The 19,356-nt window shown below is 37.9% G+C and overlaps 1 protein-coding gene across 3 annotated transcripts in view; it reads left to right on the forward strand.

Moving 5' to 3' along the window:
• The window catches only part of dclk1.L (doublecortin like kinase 1 L homeolog), a 223,019-nt gene that overhangs the window by 151,008 nt on the left and 52,655 nt on the right, over positions 1-19,356 (forward strand). For all 3 annotated transcript variants that reach the window (XM_018247681.2, XM_018247680.2, XM_041582639.1), the window contains 5 exons: positions 13,120-13,204; positions 13,505-13,613; positions 14,711-14,768; positions 16,240-16,359; positions 17,994-18,140. In XM_018247681.2, the coding sequence (XP_018103170.1) occupies positions 13,120-13,204; positions 13,505-13,613; positions 14,711-14,768; positions 16,240-16,359; positions 17,994-18,140 (519 nt within the window). The remainder of the gene's footprint in view (positions 1-13,119; positions 13,205-13,504; positions 13,614-14,710; positions 14,769-16,239; positions 16,360-17,993; positions 18,141-19,356) is intronic.

Genomic DNA, 19,356 nt, shown 5'->3' on the forward strand with positions numbered 1-19,356 from the left:
CCTTTCTCGATAATGGGTTTCCGGATAACGGATCCCATACTTGTATATCCGTTCCTTTCATGTCACCCGGGTGCACGGTAAAATTTCGTATAATGTTCCAAATGACCAGCAACTCCAGGATTTTTAGTGCATAATATTATATTAAATAAGTGCAGTTACAGCCAACTGAATGTCAAAATCCTGAAATAATAGTTTTTTTTTACTATAAAACCCGAATTTTTAGTGAAAAACAATTTTTTTGTTGTTTATTATACCCTGAGGATGGAAAAAGTTTGAATCTGAAAATCCGGCATCTCAGACCTGCCGAGGTTGGATATAAGTTAATGGAAGAAGTCCCGAAGATATTCTGATCTGCACTGTGTTTCTTGCAAAAATCCAAAATTTCATGGTTTTTTGAAAAGTTTGTACAATTCGAATTTTCGGACAATTTTCACATTTTTTTTAGTTTTTTCCCAAACTAGAAATTTTGTATTGACAAATAAGGGGGAAATAGCCCGTGTGGATTTGGTTGGAGTATATTTCAGAAAACAATGCGATAAATGACCCCCTTAGTGTAAAATGACTTGGCCAATCCTGTAATTCTTATTATTAAATGAGATTTGTAATTTTACAATTTAGTTGCACATCTGTTCTTTACTATATTTGCACATATTACATTCCCTATTCCCCTATAAGTAAGATGTGTCATGTAATATATACATTTAGGGGCCGATTCATCAAGGGTCGAATATCGAGGGTTAATTAACCCTCGATATTCGACTAGGAATTGAAATCCTTCGACTTCGAATATCGAAGTCGAAGGATTTAGCGCAGAAAATTCGATCGTATGATCGAAGGATTATTCCTTCGATCGAACGATTAAATCCTTCGAATCGAACGATTCGAAGGATTTTAATCCAACGATCGAAGGAATATCCTTCGATGAAAAAAACTTAGGCAAGCCTATGGGGACCTTCCCCATAGGCTAACATTGACTTCGGTAGCTTTTAGCTGCCGAACTAGGGGGTCGAAGTTTTTTTTAAAGAGACAGTACTTCGATTATCGAATGGTCGAATAGTCGAACGATTTTTAGTTTGAATCCTTCGATTCGAAGTCGTATTTGAAGGTCGAAGTAGCCCATTCGATGGTCGAAGTAGCCCAAAAAATACTTCGAAATTCGAAGTTTTTTTACTTCGAGTCCTTCACTCGAGCTTGATGAATCGGCCCCTTAATGTCAGGCTGCCCATCATGGAAAATAGTATTGCAGTAAAAGAGAGAAAATTCTGGACCTTTGTTATAGAAAAATAGAGACAATATGGAGATGCCAATGTAATTTGTTAACTCTGTGACTGCTGAGAGATGTGCAATGCAGTGTGGGACATCCTGTTTACTTTATTGAGCTTTATAGTTGAATTTTGTACCCAAATGTATTTGCTTATGCTCTATTACAAGTCTGTTTTTATTTGGGTCACATGGAAAATGATTGAAAGATATTGAATAATAAAGATATAAAGCAAAATGGAAATGCTTTCATTTTATTATGGAGTTTTACCGATATTTGTTTATATATGTTTAAGGACCATTTGATTATTTATAATACTTAATAAATGATGAGGAACAAAAAATGAGAATAAGAGAAATGGGGGGTAATATACAAAGACTGGGATAACATGTTTGTCAAAATTATAATTTGAGTTTTAGCACAAAATAATTAGAATTACTACTAAAATGCAAATTCGAACATTGATTAATCACCCACTTAGTGTAAAGAAGTGCTTTAAGAATATCATTAAATGAAATTGAGGCACAGTTGAGTAGATGGTAAAATTGTATATTTTATAGGTACATAATATACAGTTACTAGTGGTGTATCTTAGGGGCAAATTCAAAGTAATTTTTTGGCTACTTCGACCATCGAATAGGATACTACGACTTTGAATTTACTTCGACTACGATTCGAAGTAAAAATCGTTCGACTATTCGACCATTTGATAATCGAAGTTCTGTCTCTTTAAAAAAACTTTGACTTCAATACTTCGCCAACTTAAACCTGCTGAAGTGCTATGTTAGCCTATGGGGACCTGCTAAGTTTTTTGCATTCGAAGGAAAATCGTATGATCGTACGATAAAATCGTTCGAATCGTACGATTTGAAGTACGATTGGAGTATGATTGTACGATGTATAAAATCCTCCGACTTCAAATGGTGGAGGATTCTATTCGATGGTTGAATTTCGAAGTATTTTCCACTTAGAAATTCGACCCTTGATAAATCTGCCCCTTAATGTGCCCAGATACCCCAGCAAAAAAACATTTCTTGGGCTCACTCAACTTCTCCCCATGGGACCCCTTTGCAGCCAATATAGCTCCCCCATTTGAAATGGCACTGATTAAAATAAAACATTTCAGCCTCACTTTGTCTTGGCCTGTAGAGAACCAGTTCAGGCTGGAAATCTCTAATCTCTAATCTTGTGCCCCAATATAACTTTCAGCCTTCAGCATTCAAACTCTCTCTAACGTACACTGCTTTTTTGTGTTTTTAGAAGATAGTGGGGGTCATTTATAAAGTTTGCGCAGTGCATATTTTTCGCAAATGGTTGTATTGCACATGTTTTTTGCTGAGCGCTAATATATTGCACTGCTCTGCCCGTCTTTCCGGTTTTTGCGAATTCGCAGTGTGAATAAATTTTCGCAAATGGCGCGCAAATGAGACAGGAGTTTGCGCGAGCGCACCCAATGTGCGAGGTTGTTGTGCGCGAAAATAGCGTTAAATTCGCAGTTTGCAAAACTGTTTTGCGAATATTTTATCCGCCACCAAAGTTGTGGCGTAATTGAGTCGCAGAGTGTGCGCATAACGATTCGCACTTTGCGAATTGTGACATATTTATAAAGCCCCTTTAAGACATTCGCATTGTGAATAAAAAAATCGCAATTCTGTATGCAGCCTCTTATTCAGCTTTATAAATATAACCATGCGCAGGGCAAATATATTCACTTTGCGAACCAATCTGCCCTGCGCGAAGTTTATAAATGACCCCCAATGTCTTATATTTAATATAATAATATACATAATATATATATAACATAAATACTTAAAATAAATTCCCCCACATCTTCTAATTTGTTCTGCTGTGTAATGACAGGGGTGAAACTACACCAATATTGTTTGGATTCGTTTTCCATAAACTGCAGAAGGTTAGGGGTATAATAAACAAATCAAATACAATAAATTGCTTCATGCATCAATAGAAAGTAAACAATTAAAGATAAAATTAAACAATACAAAACAATGCAATTCAATTGAACATACAAAAAGACAGCCCTTTATCACTTCTTTGTAGAATCCCCTTTCTTTGGGAAAGATGATTTATTTTACAGAAAATGTTGTCACGATCTCCACTGGGCTTTCTGTATTCTTGCCCCCTCCTCCTCATTTGGGTTTTAAACTTGTCTCCAAGCTTGGAATTCAAAAATAAAGCACCTGCATTGAGGACACTGAGAGCAACATCCAAGGGGTTGGTGAGAAACATGTTGCTCACAAGCCACTTGTTGGGGGTCACTGCTATAATGAGAAATTGTCAGGAAAAGCTCTATCATCAAAGGTCTATCATCACACCACATGCTGGCAGGTGTTTTCTTTTGAAGAGATATGCTGGGTTTGGGCATCTTTATTTCTGAAAAGCTCTGAAATGATATCACTATTGTGTTCTGTTTGGTTATCATACAATCCCTGTTAATTTATTTTAAAAATGTGGCCCTTGACACAGCTGCATTGACAGTTCAGGTATGGGATTCATGATCCGGAAACCTGTTATCCAGAATTACAGGATGGCCATCTCCCATGGACTCCATTTTAATCAAATCATTTTTTAAATGATTCCCTTTTTCTCTACAATAATAAAACAGTATATTCTACTTGACCCTAACTAACATATAATTAACCCTCATTGGAGGCACAACAATCCTTTTAGATTTAATTAATGTTTAAATGATTTTTTAGTAGACTTAGGGGTTATTCACTAAACTCTGACTGCAAAAATCCTGAAAAATTTGTGATTTTTTTGTATAAAAAATCGGACTTTTAAAAAATCACAAATTTTTCTGAATCAGAAAATCTTGCATCTCAGACCTGTTGAGGTTGCAAATAAGTCAATGGGAGAAGTCCTAATGATTTTTTTGATGTGCGCTGGGTTTTGTGCAATACCCTGAAGTTTTCGGCCAAAAGCATAAGAAATTTGAGTTTTCGGGTGAAAAATCCAAAAAATCTTGAAAATCGTCTTTTTTACCGAAAGCAAATTTTCGGGAAAATGCAATAATAAATTAGCATAAAAAAACCCGAGCAAATTTGATCGGAGTTTGTAGCAGAGAATGTTGAGATAAAATCGGACTTTGATAAATAACCCCTCTAAGGTATGAAGATCCAAATTACGGAATGATCCCTTATCCGGAAAACCCCAGGTCCCAAGCATTTTAGATAACAGATCTCATACCTGTATTAGAATATATTGAACAGGAATTAGGAGACTGCAAGTTCTACTGCAGGTGGATTCACCTTAAAAATCATGTAACCTTCAGTTTCCATCTCACATGATTACATTTTATCTTTCTGCTAAATAACCATTGCAAAGTTAGAGTATCAATCCATTGTTATTTCAGGAAGTACATTTTCACAGCAACAATCTTCTCCCCAGAAAACATAATAATTATTTACACAGATTAAATTAATATTTCCCACTATCCATAGAGGATCATGTAGTACACTCATTCTCCATACAATTGCTGGAGGGATAGGAGGAATTTGAAATAAACCTGAGAATTCTTACCCCAAGAAGTTTTTTGTTGGAATGACCCCAATTGAAACATTATGAAATCATTGCCCCGTTTGTTCAGCCTAGATGCATTATACATATTTTGAACTGAAAAACCAAAATGTTACGTGGAATGAAAGGTAACTTGGTGTCTCGTTCTGTTTTCATGGCTTCCTTGTCCCTGTGTCAACTCTCCCAAGTAGTGATGGGCGAATTTATTCGCCAGGCGCGAATTCGCGGTGAATTTGTGTGATTCGCCGCCAGCGAATAAATTCGCAAAACGCCAGTGAAAATTCGCTGCAAAAATTCGCCGGCGTCAAAAAACGGGCGCCGGAGTCAAAAACGAGACGCCGCATCAAAAACGAGACGCCAGCGCAGTTTCAAGAATTTCTCGCCATTTCAAGAATTTCGCACGAAATTCGCGAATTTTTCAGCGAAACGGCGCAAATTCACCCATCACTACTCCCAAGGTTGTTTCCTCCTCTCTTTTTGTCAGTTGGTTTCACTGAAATGCCTATGAGTAAGTGCCCTGGAGGGGCATGAAATAAGTTTTTTGCAACACAATAAGATGTAATAATTTTTTGTTAATAAAACTGTTTAAAGCAGCAATTTTTTGACTGAGGTTCAGTTTGTGCCAACCTTTGTTCTACATGATTGCGTGTTCACTGAAATGTCTGTAAATATACTATGTCTGATGCTATTTGTTTATTGGCACCATTATTTGTCATTATTATAATTAGAAAAATAACTACAAAATGTTACTTGTAGTAATGCCATAAGACTGTATTTTGCTGTTTTTTTGTCTAGAAGATTACATATTTTAAAAACACCACTTAACGCTCCACTTAATGCTCTTCTAATGGATTATAATAAGTACTTATTAATGCTTGAGTTACACCATTGTAAGAACTTCGATCCAAGAAACAGCGTTCTCAGGGTATATAAAGTAGACATTAGTGTAGATTAAAGAAATTGTAAATAATGAAGCCTATTACCACTGTAATCTATCATTAACTGACGCTCTGCATTATTGGCTATTGGATTTTTAAGACATATTGATCAAGGGGTAAAAGTAAGAGTTCACATTGTGATTTATAGGTCTTTGAAAAACCCATAGAAACGAATATGGAATTTAAATTTATACATGGTGGTTAATACCATTCGTCAGTTGCTGTTTTCGAATGCAGACCTTCCCAGCCTGGACATGCAAGGATAATTTTGCTGGTTTTCTTTTTTTTGGAAACATTTTACTAGGTCAACTTCATTGAAAGTGATAATAATCAATCATTTCATCATACATCTTGCAAAGGGAATCAAGAATGTCCCCATATTCTAAAAATGGTCCACTAAAACATTTAAGCAACAAATTTCCCACTATATGCCATTGTTCCATGGAATCCTTTCTTGAAATTTCAATGACTTCTCTGGGGAGAAAAAGTATGACAACAAAAATATCCACATTTAAATCACTCCATGAGTTCAGGTAGAAAAAGATAATGTGCTTTTATGAACATTTATTGAAAAATAAAGTCACTGTTATATATATATCAAAAGAGTTGGAGCACACCGGTATTCTAAACAAAGTTAAAACATATTACTTTTATTGATCCATTTAAAAACAGGCCAACGTTTTGGTCTCCTCCTAAGACCTTTATCAAGACCTGATATATATATATATATATATATATATATATATATATATATATATATATATATATATATATATATATATATATTTCCCTTTAATATAATTTACTCTATGTTTGATTTGTTTTTGTTAACCAAGCATATCTTGGTAATAATAAAATGTGTATTTAAAGGAACACTGATATGTCCAGCCTATGGAAGGATGGTGCCGCCTCCAACCCAGTATGGAAAAAAGCCAGTAAGGCAAGTCAAAAATGAATAGGGTACAACTGGGAAGAGAAAAGCAAGTTCCGAATTATTTTATTTTATATAACCAATAAAATTTTGGGAAAAAACCAAAAGAGGTCTGGGATGCAGTGTATTTGTGAACTTGGCAATGAAACAGGGAAAAGACAAAGGTTGCATTGAATATTAATGAAGACTTAATGGGTTTTATGTATAATTCTCAAAGGACTTTTATTATACAGCTTTTTATGTGTTTGATGACAGGTCCCCTTTAAATACAGAAAGGTACTGTACAGAGGGTAACTGATTAAATTAAGGAATATCGGCCTTGAATTTTATTTTACTAACAGAGAATTGCCTGAAAGAAAGATTGCAAGCAGTGGTGATCAGTGAAATGTTTACTAAAGGAACCTGTGTTGTAAGAGGAGTACCCGAGAACTCTTTCCTTGATACTTTGTTTTTAATGTATTCATAAGTGACCTTGAGGCTGGAATTGTAAGTACTGTCTCTGTTAGGTGATGTACTAGATGGATTATACTAAATTGTGCAAAATAAAATAGATTTGTTCCATAGATTCGTTCCAAAATACATCCACTTTGCAGAGTTACATTTATACAAAAACAACATGAATGCTTGTTATGCACCAAATGGAGTTGTTAGTGTCTTTCTTAATTGATAATACTAATGGGGTGAGTGTGGATAACAGACTGTGCAACTCTAGGCAGTGTCAGTGTCTGCTAGTGTTAATGCAACTCTTTCTTCTATACAGAAGTTCATTGACTACAGGGTTAAAACTGAATTTTACTCCTTTATAGATTTTTTCTAAGACCGTGAGTATGCAGTGCAGTTTAGGTACCTGTGCATAGTAAGGATATTAATTAACATGAATTAGTGTAGAGGCAGGCAAATTAAGGGTATGGACACACATACGTTTATCCACAACATTTTCGGCATGGTCACCGCTGCGGTTTTTAGAAAAGCCGGCTGCTGTGTAAATACGCTTAGCAGTTTCAAGTTTAGGCAATGGTACTTACGCTAGCGTATTAACGCAGCGGTCAGCTTTATTAAAAACCACCGTGGAAAAAACATTTGTGTGTCCATACCCTTAGTGGAAAAGTGAAGGGAACAAACAAATCAAATTTGTGTTTGTTTTGTCTGGATAAGATATGCTTGTGAGGGGAAATGAATGCTCTTTACAAATGCATTAGATGACAATACAGACAAATAGTGGGGGATTTTTCACAAAAGGACAAGAGGCCACCCTTCTCAACTAGATTGTATATTGAGGTTCTGAATCATCTAAATTTCCTAAATGCATGTTATCAGACTCCGACTGATAATGTTTAATTATGGAATGAAAATACATTTTTTTATACATGTTTTATAGAAAGAATACACAGATATGTGTATACTTCCTAAATTTTCAATTGGATGGTAGGAACTCTGTGTGCAGACATTTTGCAGTCAGACACCTTACCATATTTTTGGATGTTTTGTCATGCCCAAATTCACATCTTTTTTGTTGTACTTACAAACCAAATTGCATTCATTCATGTATGTGATTAAAGTCAAATCTCCATAATACATTCTGCCTGAAGCATTTCTAGAGAACTGCTGGTAAAGTAGGTTATGAAAGTTAAGACGGCAGCAGAAAAGTGCAGCTCTACATTAAAACAGCTTAAAGCATCAGTGTCCCAGTTTGAGATTGGCTGTGAGGCTTGATAGCAGACTTATATGTTAAAAGTAAGATTCTAAAAGTCAGATCTTTTTTTACTCTGTGTTCAAATCTGCTACAGAAACTTTTTGTGTGAGAAGGAGATATTTTTTGTAATTCAGTTATTACAATGTGACTTAGATGTTTTTTTAAAATTCATATGCAATAATATGTTTTTCGCATTAAAAATAAGTTAAAACTCATCTAAAACATGGTCCAGGTGCATCAACCCCAAACCCCCCAGCAAGGGAAGGGGAAAACCATATATACCACAAAGGAGGGTAGGTAAGAAAACCATATGGGTCTCCAAAAAGTATATTAAAACAAAAATCTTATTAATACAATATCTCAACTGCCTTACACATTTTGTGCTCCAGGAGCACTTTGCCATAGGCTAGGCCTTACGCATTTCATGCTCCAGGAGCACTTACTAGGCCTATAACCTATGGTATGTTAGATATGTTTTGTACTAAGTTCACTTCACCCTCCCATCTTGTGTGAGTAGACGATGAGCAGGTGGGTTGAGAGATAAAACTATAAGATCCTCCTTACCTTGCAAATAGAGTAATAGAGTAAGAGGCCAATGGTTTTGTCCAGTGACCATAGTGTGATTACATCCTGTGAGTAAATAACTTTTATGTAACTATTCTATAAAAGTATAACCATAGCCCTAGATTCTCATCTTGCCTCCTTATATCAAAGGGAATCTAAAACATAAAAGCAGTATGCGTGTCTATATTAGAAAATAAATAAAAATAAAAAATAATGTTATGTAGATCTTAGCAAAAGGGGGAAAAAAGGAGAAAGCAATAGACTTTTTATAGTCTATTGTGTTAAACAAAGGCCACACTGTGGTCCATGTGCAGTATTTTTCATTAACCTAAGGGACAGAAATCTGGTGCTTGGGTATGATTGCTCTGTTGGGAAAATAAGGTAGCCCATAACCACAATAAAAGTGTTTACTGACTGACTGAAGTAGATCTCTATAAGGTGAAGGAGGGGATTGTTATATCTAACCTCCATGCAAAATAATGTTATTAAAATGAGTCTGTTTCATGGGGTCTATTACAGAAATCACCAGGCCCGGATTTGCGGCAAAAAAATAGGGGCGGCATGCCGCCCAGCCGCACTATGGGGACGTGTGCGTCCCCATTCAATTACAGCAGCTGCGCTGGCGTTTTTTCGTCGGTGCGCTGGGAAGGGGAGGTGAGGTGGGCGCTAGGACCGCGCGGCCGCCTGGTCGGACCGCGCGGCCTAGGGGCGCCCCACATTGAAATCCGGCACTGGAAATCACTGGAGCCATCTCTGGCCTGCAGGTCTCAAGTTGGACAGCCCCTAGAATACAGAATCCTGAATGCTCCTAATATAGCGTTCTCTCTAGTAAATTCTTCTCCTCAACAATGGAGAAAAGATTGTTCTTCAATCAGTATATTCGGTTTTGCTCAGATTTCCAGAGGCCAGGCACCAGACCGGCAATCTTTGGATTCTGGCAAATGCCAGAGGGTCTGTTGTAAGATGCCATTGATAGTCATGTAGTGGGCTGGGGGGGCTATTGGCCTGGTGGGGCCTATTATGAGTCCCAGTCTGGACACAGCTAAGGATGATTTGTATTATGTAATTTACATAAATTAATACATTGTTCTGCTTCTATATATACAAGCTTTGCCTAACTCAAGCAATAACAGAACTCCGGCAGTATCTATAACATTTTTAGAGTAATTTTGTTGAATAGAGTAATTTTCTTGCATAATGAAAACATCCCATTGTACTAATGTCATTTCTAATGTCCCTCTAATTACGCGGGAGCCCATTAATGGCTGGTTTGCCTAGTACCGTCATTGACTGTGCAATTACATCTCCAGCATTAAGCAGAACAAAGGAGAGGTTTCTGAATCTAACAAAAGGTAACGCATCTTCATTATCCACAACATGGAAATAAGTATGGTATTTATTTTTCTTTACAAACTTATTCTGATCAACTTTTGTAGAAAAAAACAAAACATTTTGTTAGATATAAGACAAATATATATTTTGACAAAAGAAATTCGGATGCACACCTGTGATTTATTTGAACGGTGATTTATTTGAAGCCCAAAGTATACATCACAAAGGGGCAACGTTTCGGACCCCTCCGGGTCCTTTATCAAGGCATGATAAAGGACCCGGCGGGGTCCGAAACGTTGCCCTTTTGTGATGTATACTTTGGGCTTCAAATAAATCACCATTTGGATACAATTGAAACTAATAGGTGTGCATCCGAATTTCTTTTGTCATTTACCCATTGACCCTTAAGCGAGGGAAGGGTCTTCCGGATAAGCACCCTACACTTACAACAAGTGTGTTGGGGTTAGGTTGAGCTCTCCATGTTTGTAAATATATATTTTGAGACTTTGGCTTACCTTATTAAGGAATAAGGATATACAAAAACCCCTATAGAAGTACCCCTTTAAAGTCCAAGTAAAGCCCACACCCAACCCTATTTTCCTTAGTTTTATGGCACAAGGCTGTTGTTCCCTATTTCTGAAGTTTGTGTATGAAATTTACATTTGGGGGAGGGGGTTGGAACTAGTTTTGCAATCCGTGAAAGGATCCAGGCTGAGCAAGCCCCTAGCATTTGTGCAATGTTAAGGGGGTAATCCTCTCAATACAGTAAGTCATTTGTCACCCTTTCTTCCCTTCTTAAACAGCTTAACTATAACCTATACATATACTAGGGTTCTTCTATTCATTCTTTTCAACTGTTAACAATTTCCACCATTTTGCTTTCTCATGTAGCCAGCCATTGCTATGTTCTTCCTTATTTATTTTTCTCTTCTGCCCTCTTACAACCCTTTATTGAGAAGAGTTTCTATTTCACCCATATTCCTTTTTCTTCTTCTGCTCCCACTCAGCTGTACTACTCTAGTGAGTGCTCTTTCACCTTCTCTTAACTTTTGTCCATATCTTCTCTGCTTTGCTATCCTGTGTTCAATATTTCTAGTTCAGTGTGGGGAGATGGGGTCGAGTCTAAACATGTAGCCTTCCACATTGTGTGGATTAAAGGACCATTGTATTCTTAGATAATCCGGAAATATTGTGATTGTAAAGGTACACTGGCAACATTTTCTGATATCTCTAGCTAAGCTATGAGAAGCTATGACTATAGATATCTATATATCTATATATTGTTAATTGACCATTTCAACTGGCTATGTCTCCTACTTGTGATGGGATTATAATACTACAGAATTGACAAAGAAGTACAGAAAAAGATCTGACAATAATGGAGGTTTCTCTCTTTTTCATCAGACAAATAAATAAAAATAAAAGATAAAGGCATTCTGAGATAAGGTCTAAAATTAGGCCTTTTTTAAATTGCCCACGTACAGTATTGTCATCTCCGATGTTTTGTAGTTCCAATCAAGAAAAGAAGAAGTAAAGCTGAAGACAGCCAATGCTCTTTCTCTTAAAGACATACTGTATATGACAGGGATTGAAAAGTCTGAATTAAATACAGATTTGACTGATTCGGCTTTGAATATAGAAAGAAGAGATCATTTCAGGAGGAGGTGTCTGTAGAAGAGCCTTACTCTCGGTGGGAAGAGCCCAACCTGAAATATTAACTGGTTTCTCACTGACCTTCTAGAGTGGATGAAGGAAGAGACTACCTGTGTAGATATCCTGATTCTTTTACATAAGAAATGATGCTCTAAGCCTATACTCAAGCACTTAGTCCCTCTGACGTTATAATCCCTTGGCGTGCTTCTTCAAATCCTTGCAACTGCATTACTCTAATACAAAAATCCCCTTGGTTCTCTGGGTAAAGGATTACAGTAATTGAAGATGGTAACGTATGTATACTTTAAAACTGTAAAAGCTTGGATAATGTATATATACTTCATGTTTCCTTTGTTAGGATCAATATGTGTTTCAGTATTAGATGCCTGACATTTACAGTAAAGTACAATTTGAAAATGTTCTATATAGCTGACATTTCAGTTCCCCTCATTGTAATGTGACCTATAGGTCCAACTGCCTTTCCTGCATCTACAGATGACTTATACATGCATTATACATTTGCTTTGTCCCAGATCTAAATATGTATTTTACATTCTGCTTGGCCATATTAATTTTCATTCTTCAGGAAATATACAATCTTTAGAAAGTTCTAATTTCCCTTTAAATTATCTGTCCTGCTTTATTTACATTTAAACATCTCCTTTAGCACAAGGAGCCTTAATAAGAAAAGTCACAAACTGTATGTAACATAGCCTTGTGGCCTTATTAGTGGGATATACTTCACAGTGATTCCATTTGTGATCAGGCCAATGCATGCCTAAGGCAGGGCCCTCAATATAATTTGCTGTAGGGCCCAGTCACATCTAGTTACGCTACTGTCTAAAGGCCACTTCACTTTTTTTGTAACCTGGAATATATAACATGTTAAACCATACATATTTATTTTCTATAAACACATTTATAGTATATCCATCACAATGGAAATGTAGCACCATTGTATATGACAGCAGTCAGGAATTACTTGTCCTCTTAGCCTGCAATTGTCCTGCATTGGTAGAAAGGAGGCTTTTAAAACGCCAGTCACTTTCACCTTCCAGCAATGATTATCATGTTCAGTCGCACCTCCCTGCATGCAGGAAATGATTCTCGCAAACCTCTCCTAGTGAATACTAATATATTTTGTATCTCGGCCCATCACTTGCTATGTTGCCTTCTTATAAGGTGCTGTGTGTTTTTGTGCAATTCTCAGGGCTCTCAGCACAGCGGCTCCTCTACCTCATTAGCATCCACCAAAGTCTGCAGCTCCATGGATGAAAGTGATATTGTAGTAGAAGGTAAGATATCACCAGATATATCTTTTTATTTCCTGGCATAAAGTCTTCTGCATTAGCAGGGTGCAATAAAACGCAGGTTATATTCAGGATTTAAACACACAATAGTCAACCCTGATAAGTTGACTGCTAAATAGAGATCCAAGAGGTTACATATACAGTTATAGGACCTGTTATCCAGAATGCTCAGGACCTGGAGTAAGGGGTCTTCAGTACCTTAAGTTTCCCATGCAGTAATAACACAGCTGATGTGTTTCTCTAAAATGACTCTAATTTGGAACTGTACCACCATGAACTATACAGATATTATGGATGAAGGTTTCCAAGTACCAGTTTCCATATCCGAACGGTATAAGGTTGGAAGGACCATAGGAGATGGAAATTTCGCCATTGTGAAAGAGTGTATAGAGAGGTGAGTAGTTATTGCAATGGCATTGTTACTGCTTGGGGAGGGGCTATTTTTGATAATCCAGACCTGTCACACTTCCATGAGCACCTATGTTTGTACCCTAGTAGTGGCGCGCTGATGGTATGGACATAAATCAGCCATATTGACCTTTTTGACAATGCTGTGATGGAGCCTGTGGCTGTGACACTTTGCAGCAGGATGGACACAAAATGTGGCACAATACAGTTCCCATTCTGTGGCACTAAGGAAAGGGGACAGGGATGGGACTGGGAAAATCAGAGTAAAAATGAGAAATGATGCAGTTGATTATTGAGTTATTTCTTTTGCTTGGTTCCCATTGCTTCTCCGTCCAACTGAAACTTGAGCTTTGGAGAGACACAACAGATTATTTCTGGTACATTTATATTCTCGCATAAAGCAAGAATCCTGAGAGACAAAACCAGCTTTTGCCAGTCTGACTGCATGTTCAAGCTGTGATTTAATTACATTACTTTTTAATCACTGCACGAGTGGAAATATATGGGCAATTTGTAATTAGTCTCTGATTTCACATCCAGCTTCATCTTAATTTAGTTCATTAGCTTGGTACTGGTTTATATTGTTTACTGGGCTTACGTGCTGTAAGGAGATAATGGAGGAAGGCTGATAAAGGTGTGATTCATTGTATACAAATAAGGGGGCAAGAAGAAGGATCTTCCTTCCTTTTGCTGAACTTCTTGACCATTGGTGTAACAACAGCAACATCAGACCCAACAGATTCTAGAGGGCCCCATAGTATAGGGAACCACAGAGAGTCTTTGCCGGGGTGCAGTCTCAATATATTTATATTTGCAAAAGAGATTATGTTCCATGAGGTTTGGGGACAGCTGGCCCTAATCCTTTAATTAACTGAATAAAGCCATATAAAGTGATAAAGGATATTTATGAAGAGCATAGGAACCTTAATAACACTTGCCCCATTATTATATTTTTTTTCACCTTTTCCCTGCAGAGCCGAGCTTCTTGCTTGTTGCTCAGAGGCTTGTGGGATGTGCTGCTGATTTGCTCCTTCATATTAAAATGATGACTCTCTCTTTTATTTCTTCTGCTTTCTTCTTTAGATCCACTGGTAGAGAATATGCACTGAAAATCATTAATAAAAGCAAATGCAGAGGAAAAGTAAGTTTTTGTCTCCAAGGGCAGTTCCATAAAGCCATGTCAGAACCCTTAAAGATGAGAAATGTCACACTATTTCATGCTTAGTTGATATTTAATAACTGATAACCCTTTATTACAATAGGTATAACAGGGCAGCAAGGGGCCTATTGTGCAGGAATATTGTCTGACCATCACCTTACCATTGATAACCCCACAGGAGTTGCTTCCACAAATGCATCAAGTGCATTTGGCTGAATATTAACATGGTCAGCCTTCAGTAGTTCCCTAACAGTGTTGGGTCCCCTGCACTTGAACTTACCATTTGCCCTACCAAAAGCACATGCAGGATAGGTGCCTTTTCACTTTCTGTACAAGCTTCTTACAAATTAAGTTTTTTACCTTTGTCATTGGGCTGCTGTATGTGAATGGAGGCACAGCAACCAGCATCCATTCTGGCTCCTGCACCCTTGCTTCCAGGATGAGTTTTCAACCCATCTCAGATCCCATTCCATTCCTAAGCATTTATGCGGTGCGGTCTTCAAATAAGTAGATATTTGCCTTATCATTTGCAATCATTTGGCCTTTGGATCAATGAGTGAATGGCATGAGGGACCCATACAGAGCCGCTAGTATAGTACTGGATACTGGACTAATGCGGCCCTGGCCTGATGGGGTTTTCAAACCTTCCCAGTTAATATCTGACTTGATCAGAGACGCCCCAGAGAGCAGAGGTCAATAAGCTGCACCATGCCAACCAAAGTTCTCTGACTGGTGTGTACTGGGTTGACCCCAGGGTAAAAAAAAAACCTGTTGGGCCCTGGCCCTCATGGGCCCCCGCCGGGCCAGACCCCCTTCTCCCGATCTCCTGGCCCTATAAAAAAAATGTTCACGCATACACATGGCTCCTTTTGCCGGAGGGGGGCCCTGTACAGGAGTCCCGTTGGGCCCCCCAGTCCGACAGTGGGATGACCAAGTTAGAATCCAATTTGGGGAGAAGCCATGCAAATGCAGAAAAGAGATACATGCCCAGATTCAATTCAGTGAAAAAGGGTTTTATCACGTCATATGGGCGGAATTCAATTTGAGATGCAATTCAATTCAGAAAAGCTTATCTCACAGTTTATCACATGAAAACTCTATTCAAGTCTATGGGGAAAAACTGTAACTGAATTTAGAGAAAAGTTTTTTTCACCTCGAATTGAATCTCGTCCATTACTTTTTACGTGATAAACCATGAGATAACTTTTTCTCACTGAATTGAATCTGGCCCAAAGATGGCAATATCAGAAGCATTGCCTTAGTCTTCTCTGATGTTAGTTACCCTAACATATCAACTGGAGTCATTCCTTGCCCTGGTATACATGTCACTGTCTCCATGTTATTCAGTACTTACAGTTTATGGTCTTCCTTGCGACATGGTCCAGTCAATCAATCTGTCAATGTCTTCTCCCTATCAGGAATTAAGTGCAACATTCTATTTGTCCTATAACAGGAGCATATGATTCAGAATGAGGTTTCTATACTGAGGAGGGTGAAACATCCCAATATCGTTCTGCTTATCGAAGAGATGGACATGCCCAGTGAACTCTACCTTGTCATGGAACTTGTGAAAGTAAGTGCTTTATTTATATACCTCCTGACAGTGACCCTAAACTGTGGCACTCCACCTACTTACTCCCAGCATCCTCTGCTAGTTGAAGGAAAAGCTTGGCATGACTGCGGTAAGAGGTACTGTATATCCTTCTTCTTCTGACATTATTTCAGATGATGATGTTGTTGTACTAAAACTCCCAGAAGTGCACCAGCAGCCCAAGACTATGGTGGGATTCAGAAAGTTGAACAACTAGGATGCCCATGTGAATATTACTCTTGCAAAAGAGAATCTCAGTGTCCCTGGAATAGTGTAGGAATCACAATTTAATTGAGTGGAATCACCTTCACCCTCAGAGATTAATATTTCATTACTTTTTATTCCCACTCATAATGCATCTTTGAACAACAATTACAAATGTATAGATAGTAACTGCTGCCATCTAGTGGCCAATTCTAGACGTGGTTCATGAAGTCACACAGTCTGGTTGGCATTCGCTTACAGAGCTACAACTTGCACACGATTTTAAGAAACCCTGTTATTTCAACTTGACCATGGCTATGATTTATATCATAATTATATTCAGTTATGGAATCTGTTGTCCAAAATGCTCGGGACCTGGAGTTTTCCGGATAAGGGATCTTTTGGGATTTGGATCTTCTTACTTTAAGTCTACTAAAAAATCATGTGAACATTAAATAAACCCAATAGGATAGTTTTGCCAATAAAGATTAATTGTAACTTAGTTGGGATCAAGTACAAGCTACTGTTTTAGTATTACAGAGAAAAGGAAATCCTTTAAAAAAATTTTTACAAAGGATCTATGGGAGATGACCTTCCTGTAATTCGGACCTTTCTGGCTAACAGGTTTCCAGATAACAGATCCTATACCTGTGCAGTATATGTATTTTATTCTTTTTCCTTTGGTTGAAGATAGTAATTGAAACAAGGTACATGTAAATCAATTTGGGCCAAAAAATCTGCAACTTCATTTGATTCCATGAGAAAAGGTTAAGAAACCCACCTATGTTTTAAATGTTCTAAATGATATATTTCTTCCCATCACCCTAATATTAAAATGAAAGCTGGCAATGCTTCAAGCCTTACTTAGGTCTGAGCTTGTGGTGTCACCTGCCTGCCACATTGAGCTTACAGACTAAAACAGCTGTCAGCCCAATGTTCTCCAGTCTAAAAAAGTTGAGAAGACTGATGTTGGCACAAGGTTAAATGCCCTCCATAGTGTTTAAAGTTGACTAATATAAAACTGCCATTGTACTCTAGACATGTTTTAATATAAACTTGTAGGCTGTGCACCCTATGGGGGCATCTGAATAGCTGCGGGTTAATTAGCGGCCATAAACCAACATGAACACAGAGTGAGTAGGGGCGGAAGGATTTCCATCATCTGGTGGCACTCGACCAAGCTTTCTTCATGGAGATAAGTCCATCTAACAATGTCTAATAACAGTCACGCTAGAATTATTAGCACTAGAATTATTAGCACGGGAGGAGGTGGCTATTTAGGGAGCACAAAGGAACGAGGCAAATATATCAACAATGTATTAATAGGCTACATATGAATAAAGGAGTTAGAAAGTCAGAAGAGAATTTACAAACAACAAGTTCTAACAGTAATCTGTGCTTTTTGCATCCAGGGAGGAGATTTATTCGATGCCATCACTTCTACCAACAAGTACACCGAGCGTGATGCCAATGGGATGCTGTATAACCTCATGAGTGCTATCAAATATCTGCACAGCCTCAACATAGTCCACAGGGATATCAAGCCGGAGAACCTACTGGTAAGAAAACACCATATTCAGAGATTAATACAAACTGATAGCAAGTGGGTGCTGGTACCGGCAATCATGTATCAGTGTCGGAAATGTGCCCATTAATATGCTCATGCACAAAATGGCTGGAACTCCCGTCCCACAAACTTGCAGCACCTTATATTCTTTTCAATAGCTATATTAGCCATTCAACCGTGGTTCCATCAATATACAGAACAATAAATATATGTTGACCTTGATGTTAATATTCCAGTTTAGGGGGCAGATTAACTAAGATCGAAGTGGCTAAATTGCCACCTGCAGGGACAGCGCCAATTCACTAGCGAACCAGACCATTGCTAGAGCAATTTCAGACCCTATTGCCAGGCGTATTTTTGCTCCAGGGAATGGGCGCTACTCCGCTAATTAACTAAAGTTGACTTCACCACCTCAGACCAGAAGCTAAAAAGAAGCTAGATCTTCCTGAATCTTCTGTCACTTACATCATATCTTGTGTGCCAAAAATGCATTAAAGTTCAAAATACGCTGGCGACTTTTCCTTTTTTTAAGCGGGGTTGGCTGCAAAAGTCCTAACACATTTTATTACATATTGTGTAGGGCAATATATTAACTCTCTTGTCTTTATTAAGGTTCCCTGGACAATATGTAATAAAAAAGGATAACAAACCATTTGCAGCAACATTTATAATAAAGACGTCTATACAACTTTAAATTTCCCACCCTGTGCAAATTTAACTAAGTGCAAGAACACTAGCGAAGTTTCGATAGGCGCAAATGAATGCTATTGCACCTTCACTATGAAATGCTCGCACAGCCGAAGAAACACTAGCAAAAAGTCGCTAGTGTTCAATGCTTGGGACCAAACTTCACATTTTAGTGAGTTATCGTATTCGTAGCGCTTTTGCTCCCGGCAAAGTGGTGTGACGGGTGCAAAGATGACGCTGGCGAAAATACATGAGTTAGTGAATCTGCCCCTTTGAGACTAAATAGATTATCTACTCAAATCTCATCCTAATTTGGCTTCAGGCTAAGCCCCTGCCCCCCCCCCATCCACTGCTCCAGCCCTAAACTAGGGGAGCCAGCACCACAATTTGCAAGGATAAAAAAGAAACATCCTCTGCTGTTTTAATAGAAACTTAAACTTGCCCAGATTGCATTGCCAATAATACATTTTTTTTGCCAGGATAAGAGTTGTCTTTAGGGGGTTACAAAAAGTGGCAACTGT

This window comes from Xenopus laevis, chromosome 2L, assembly GCF_017654675.1.
Source record: "Xenopus laevis strain J_2021 chromosome 2L, Xenopus_laevis_v10.1, whole genome shotgun sequence".
Lineage (NCBI taxonomy): Eukaryota > Metazoa > Chordata > Amphibia > Anura > Pipidae > Xenopus > Xenopus laevis.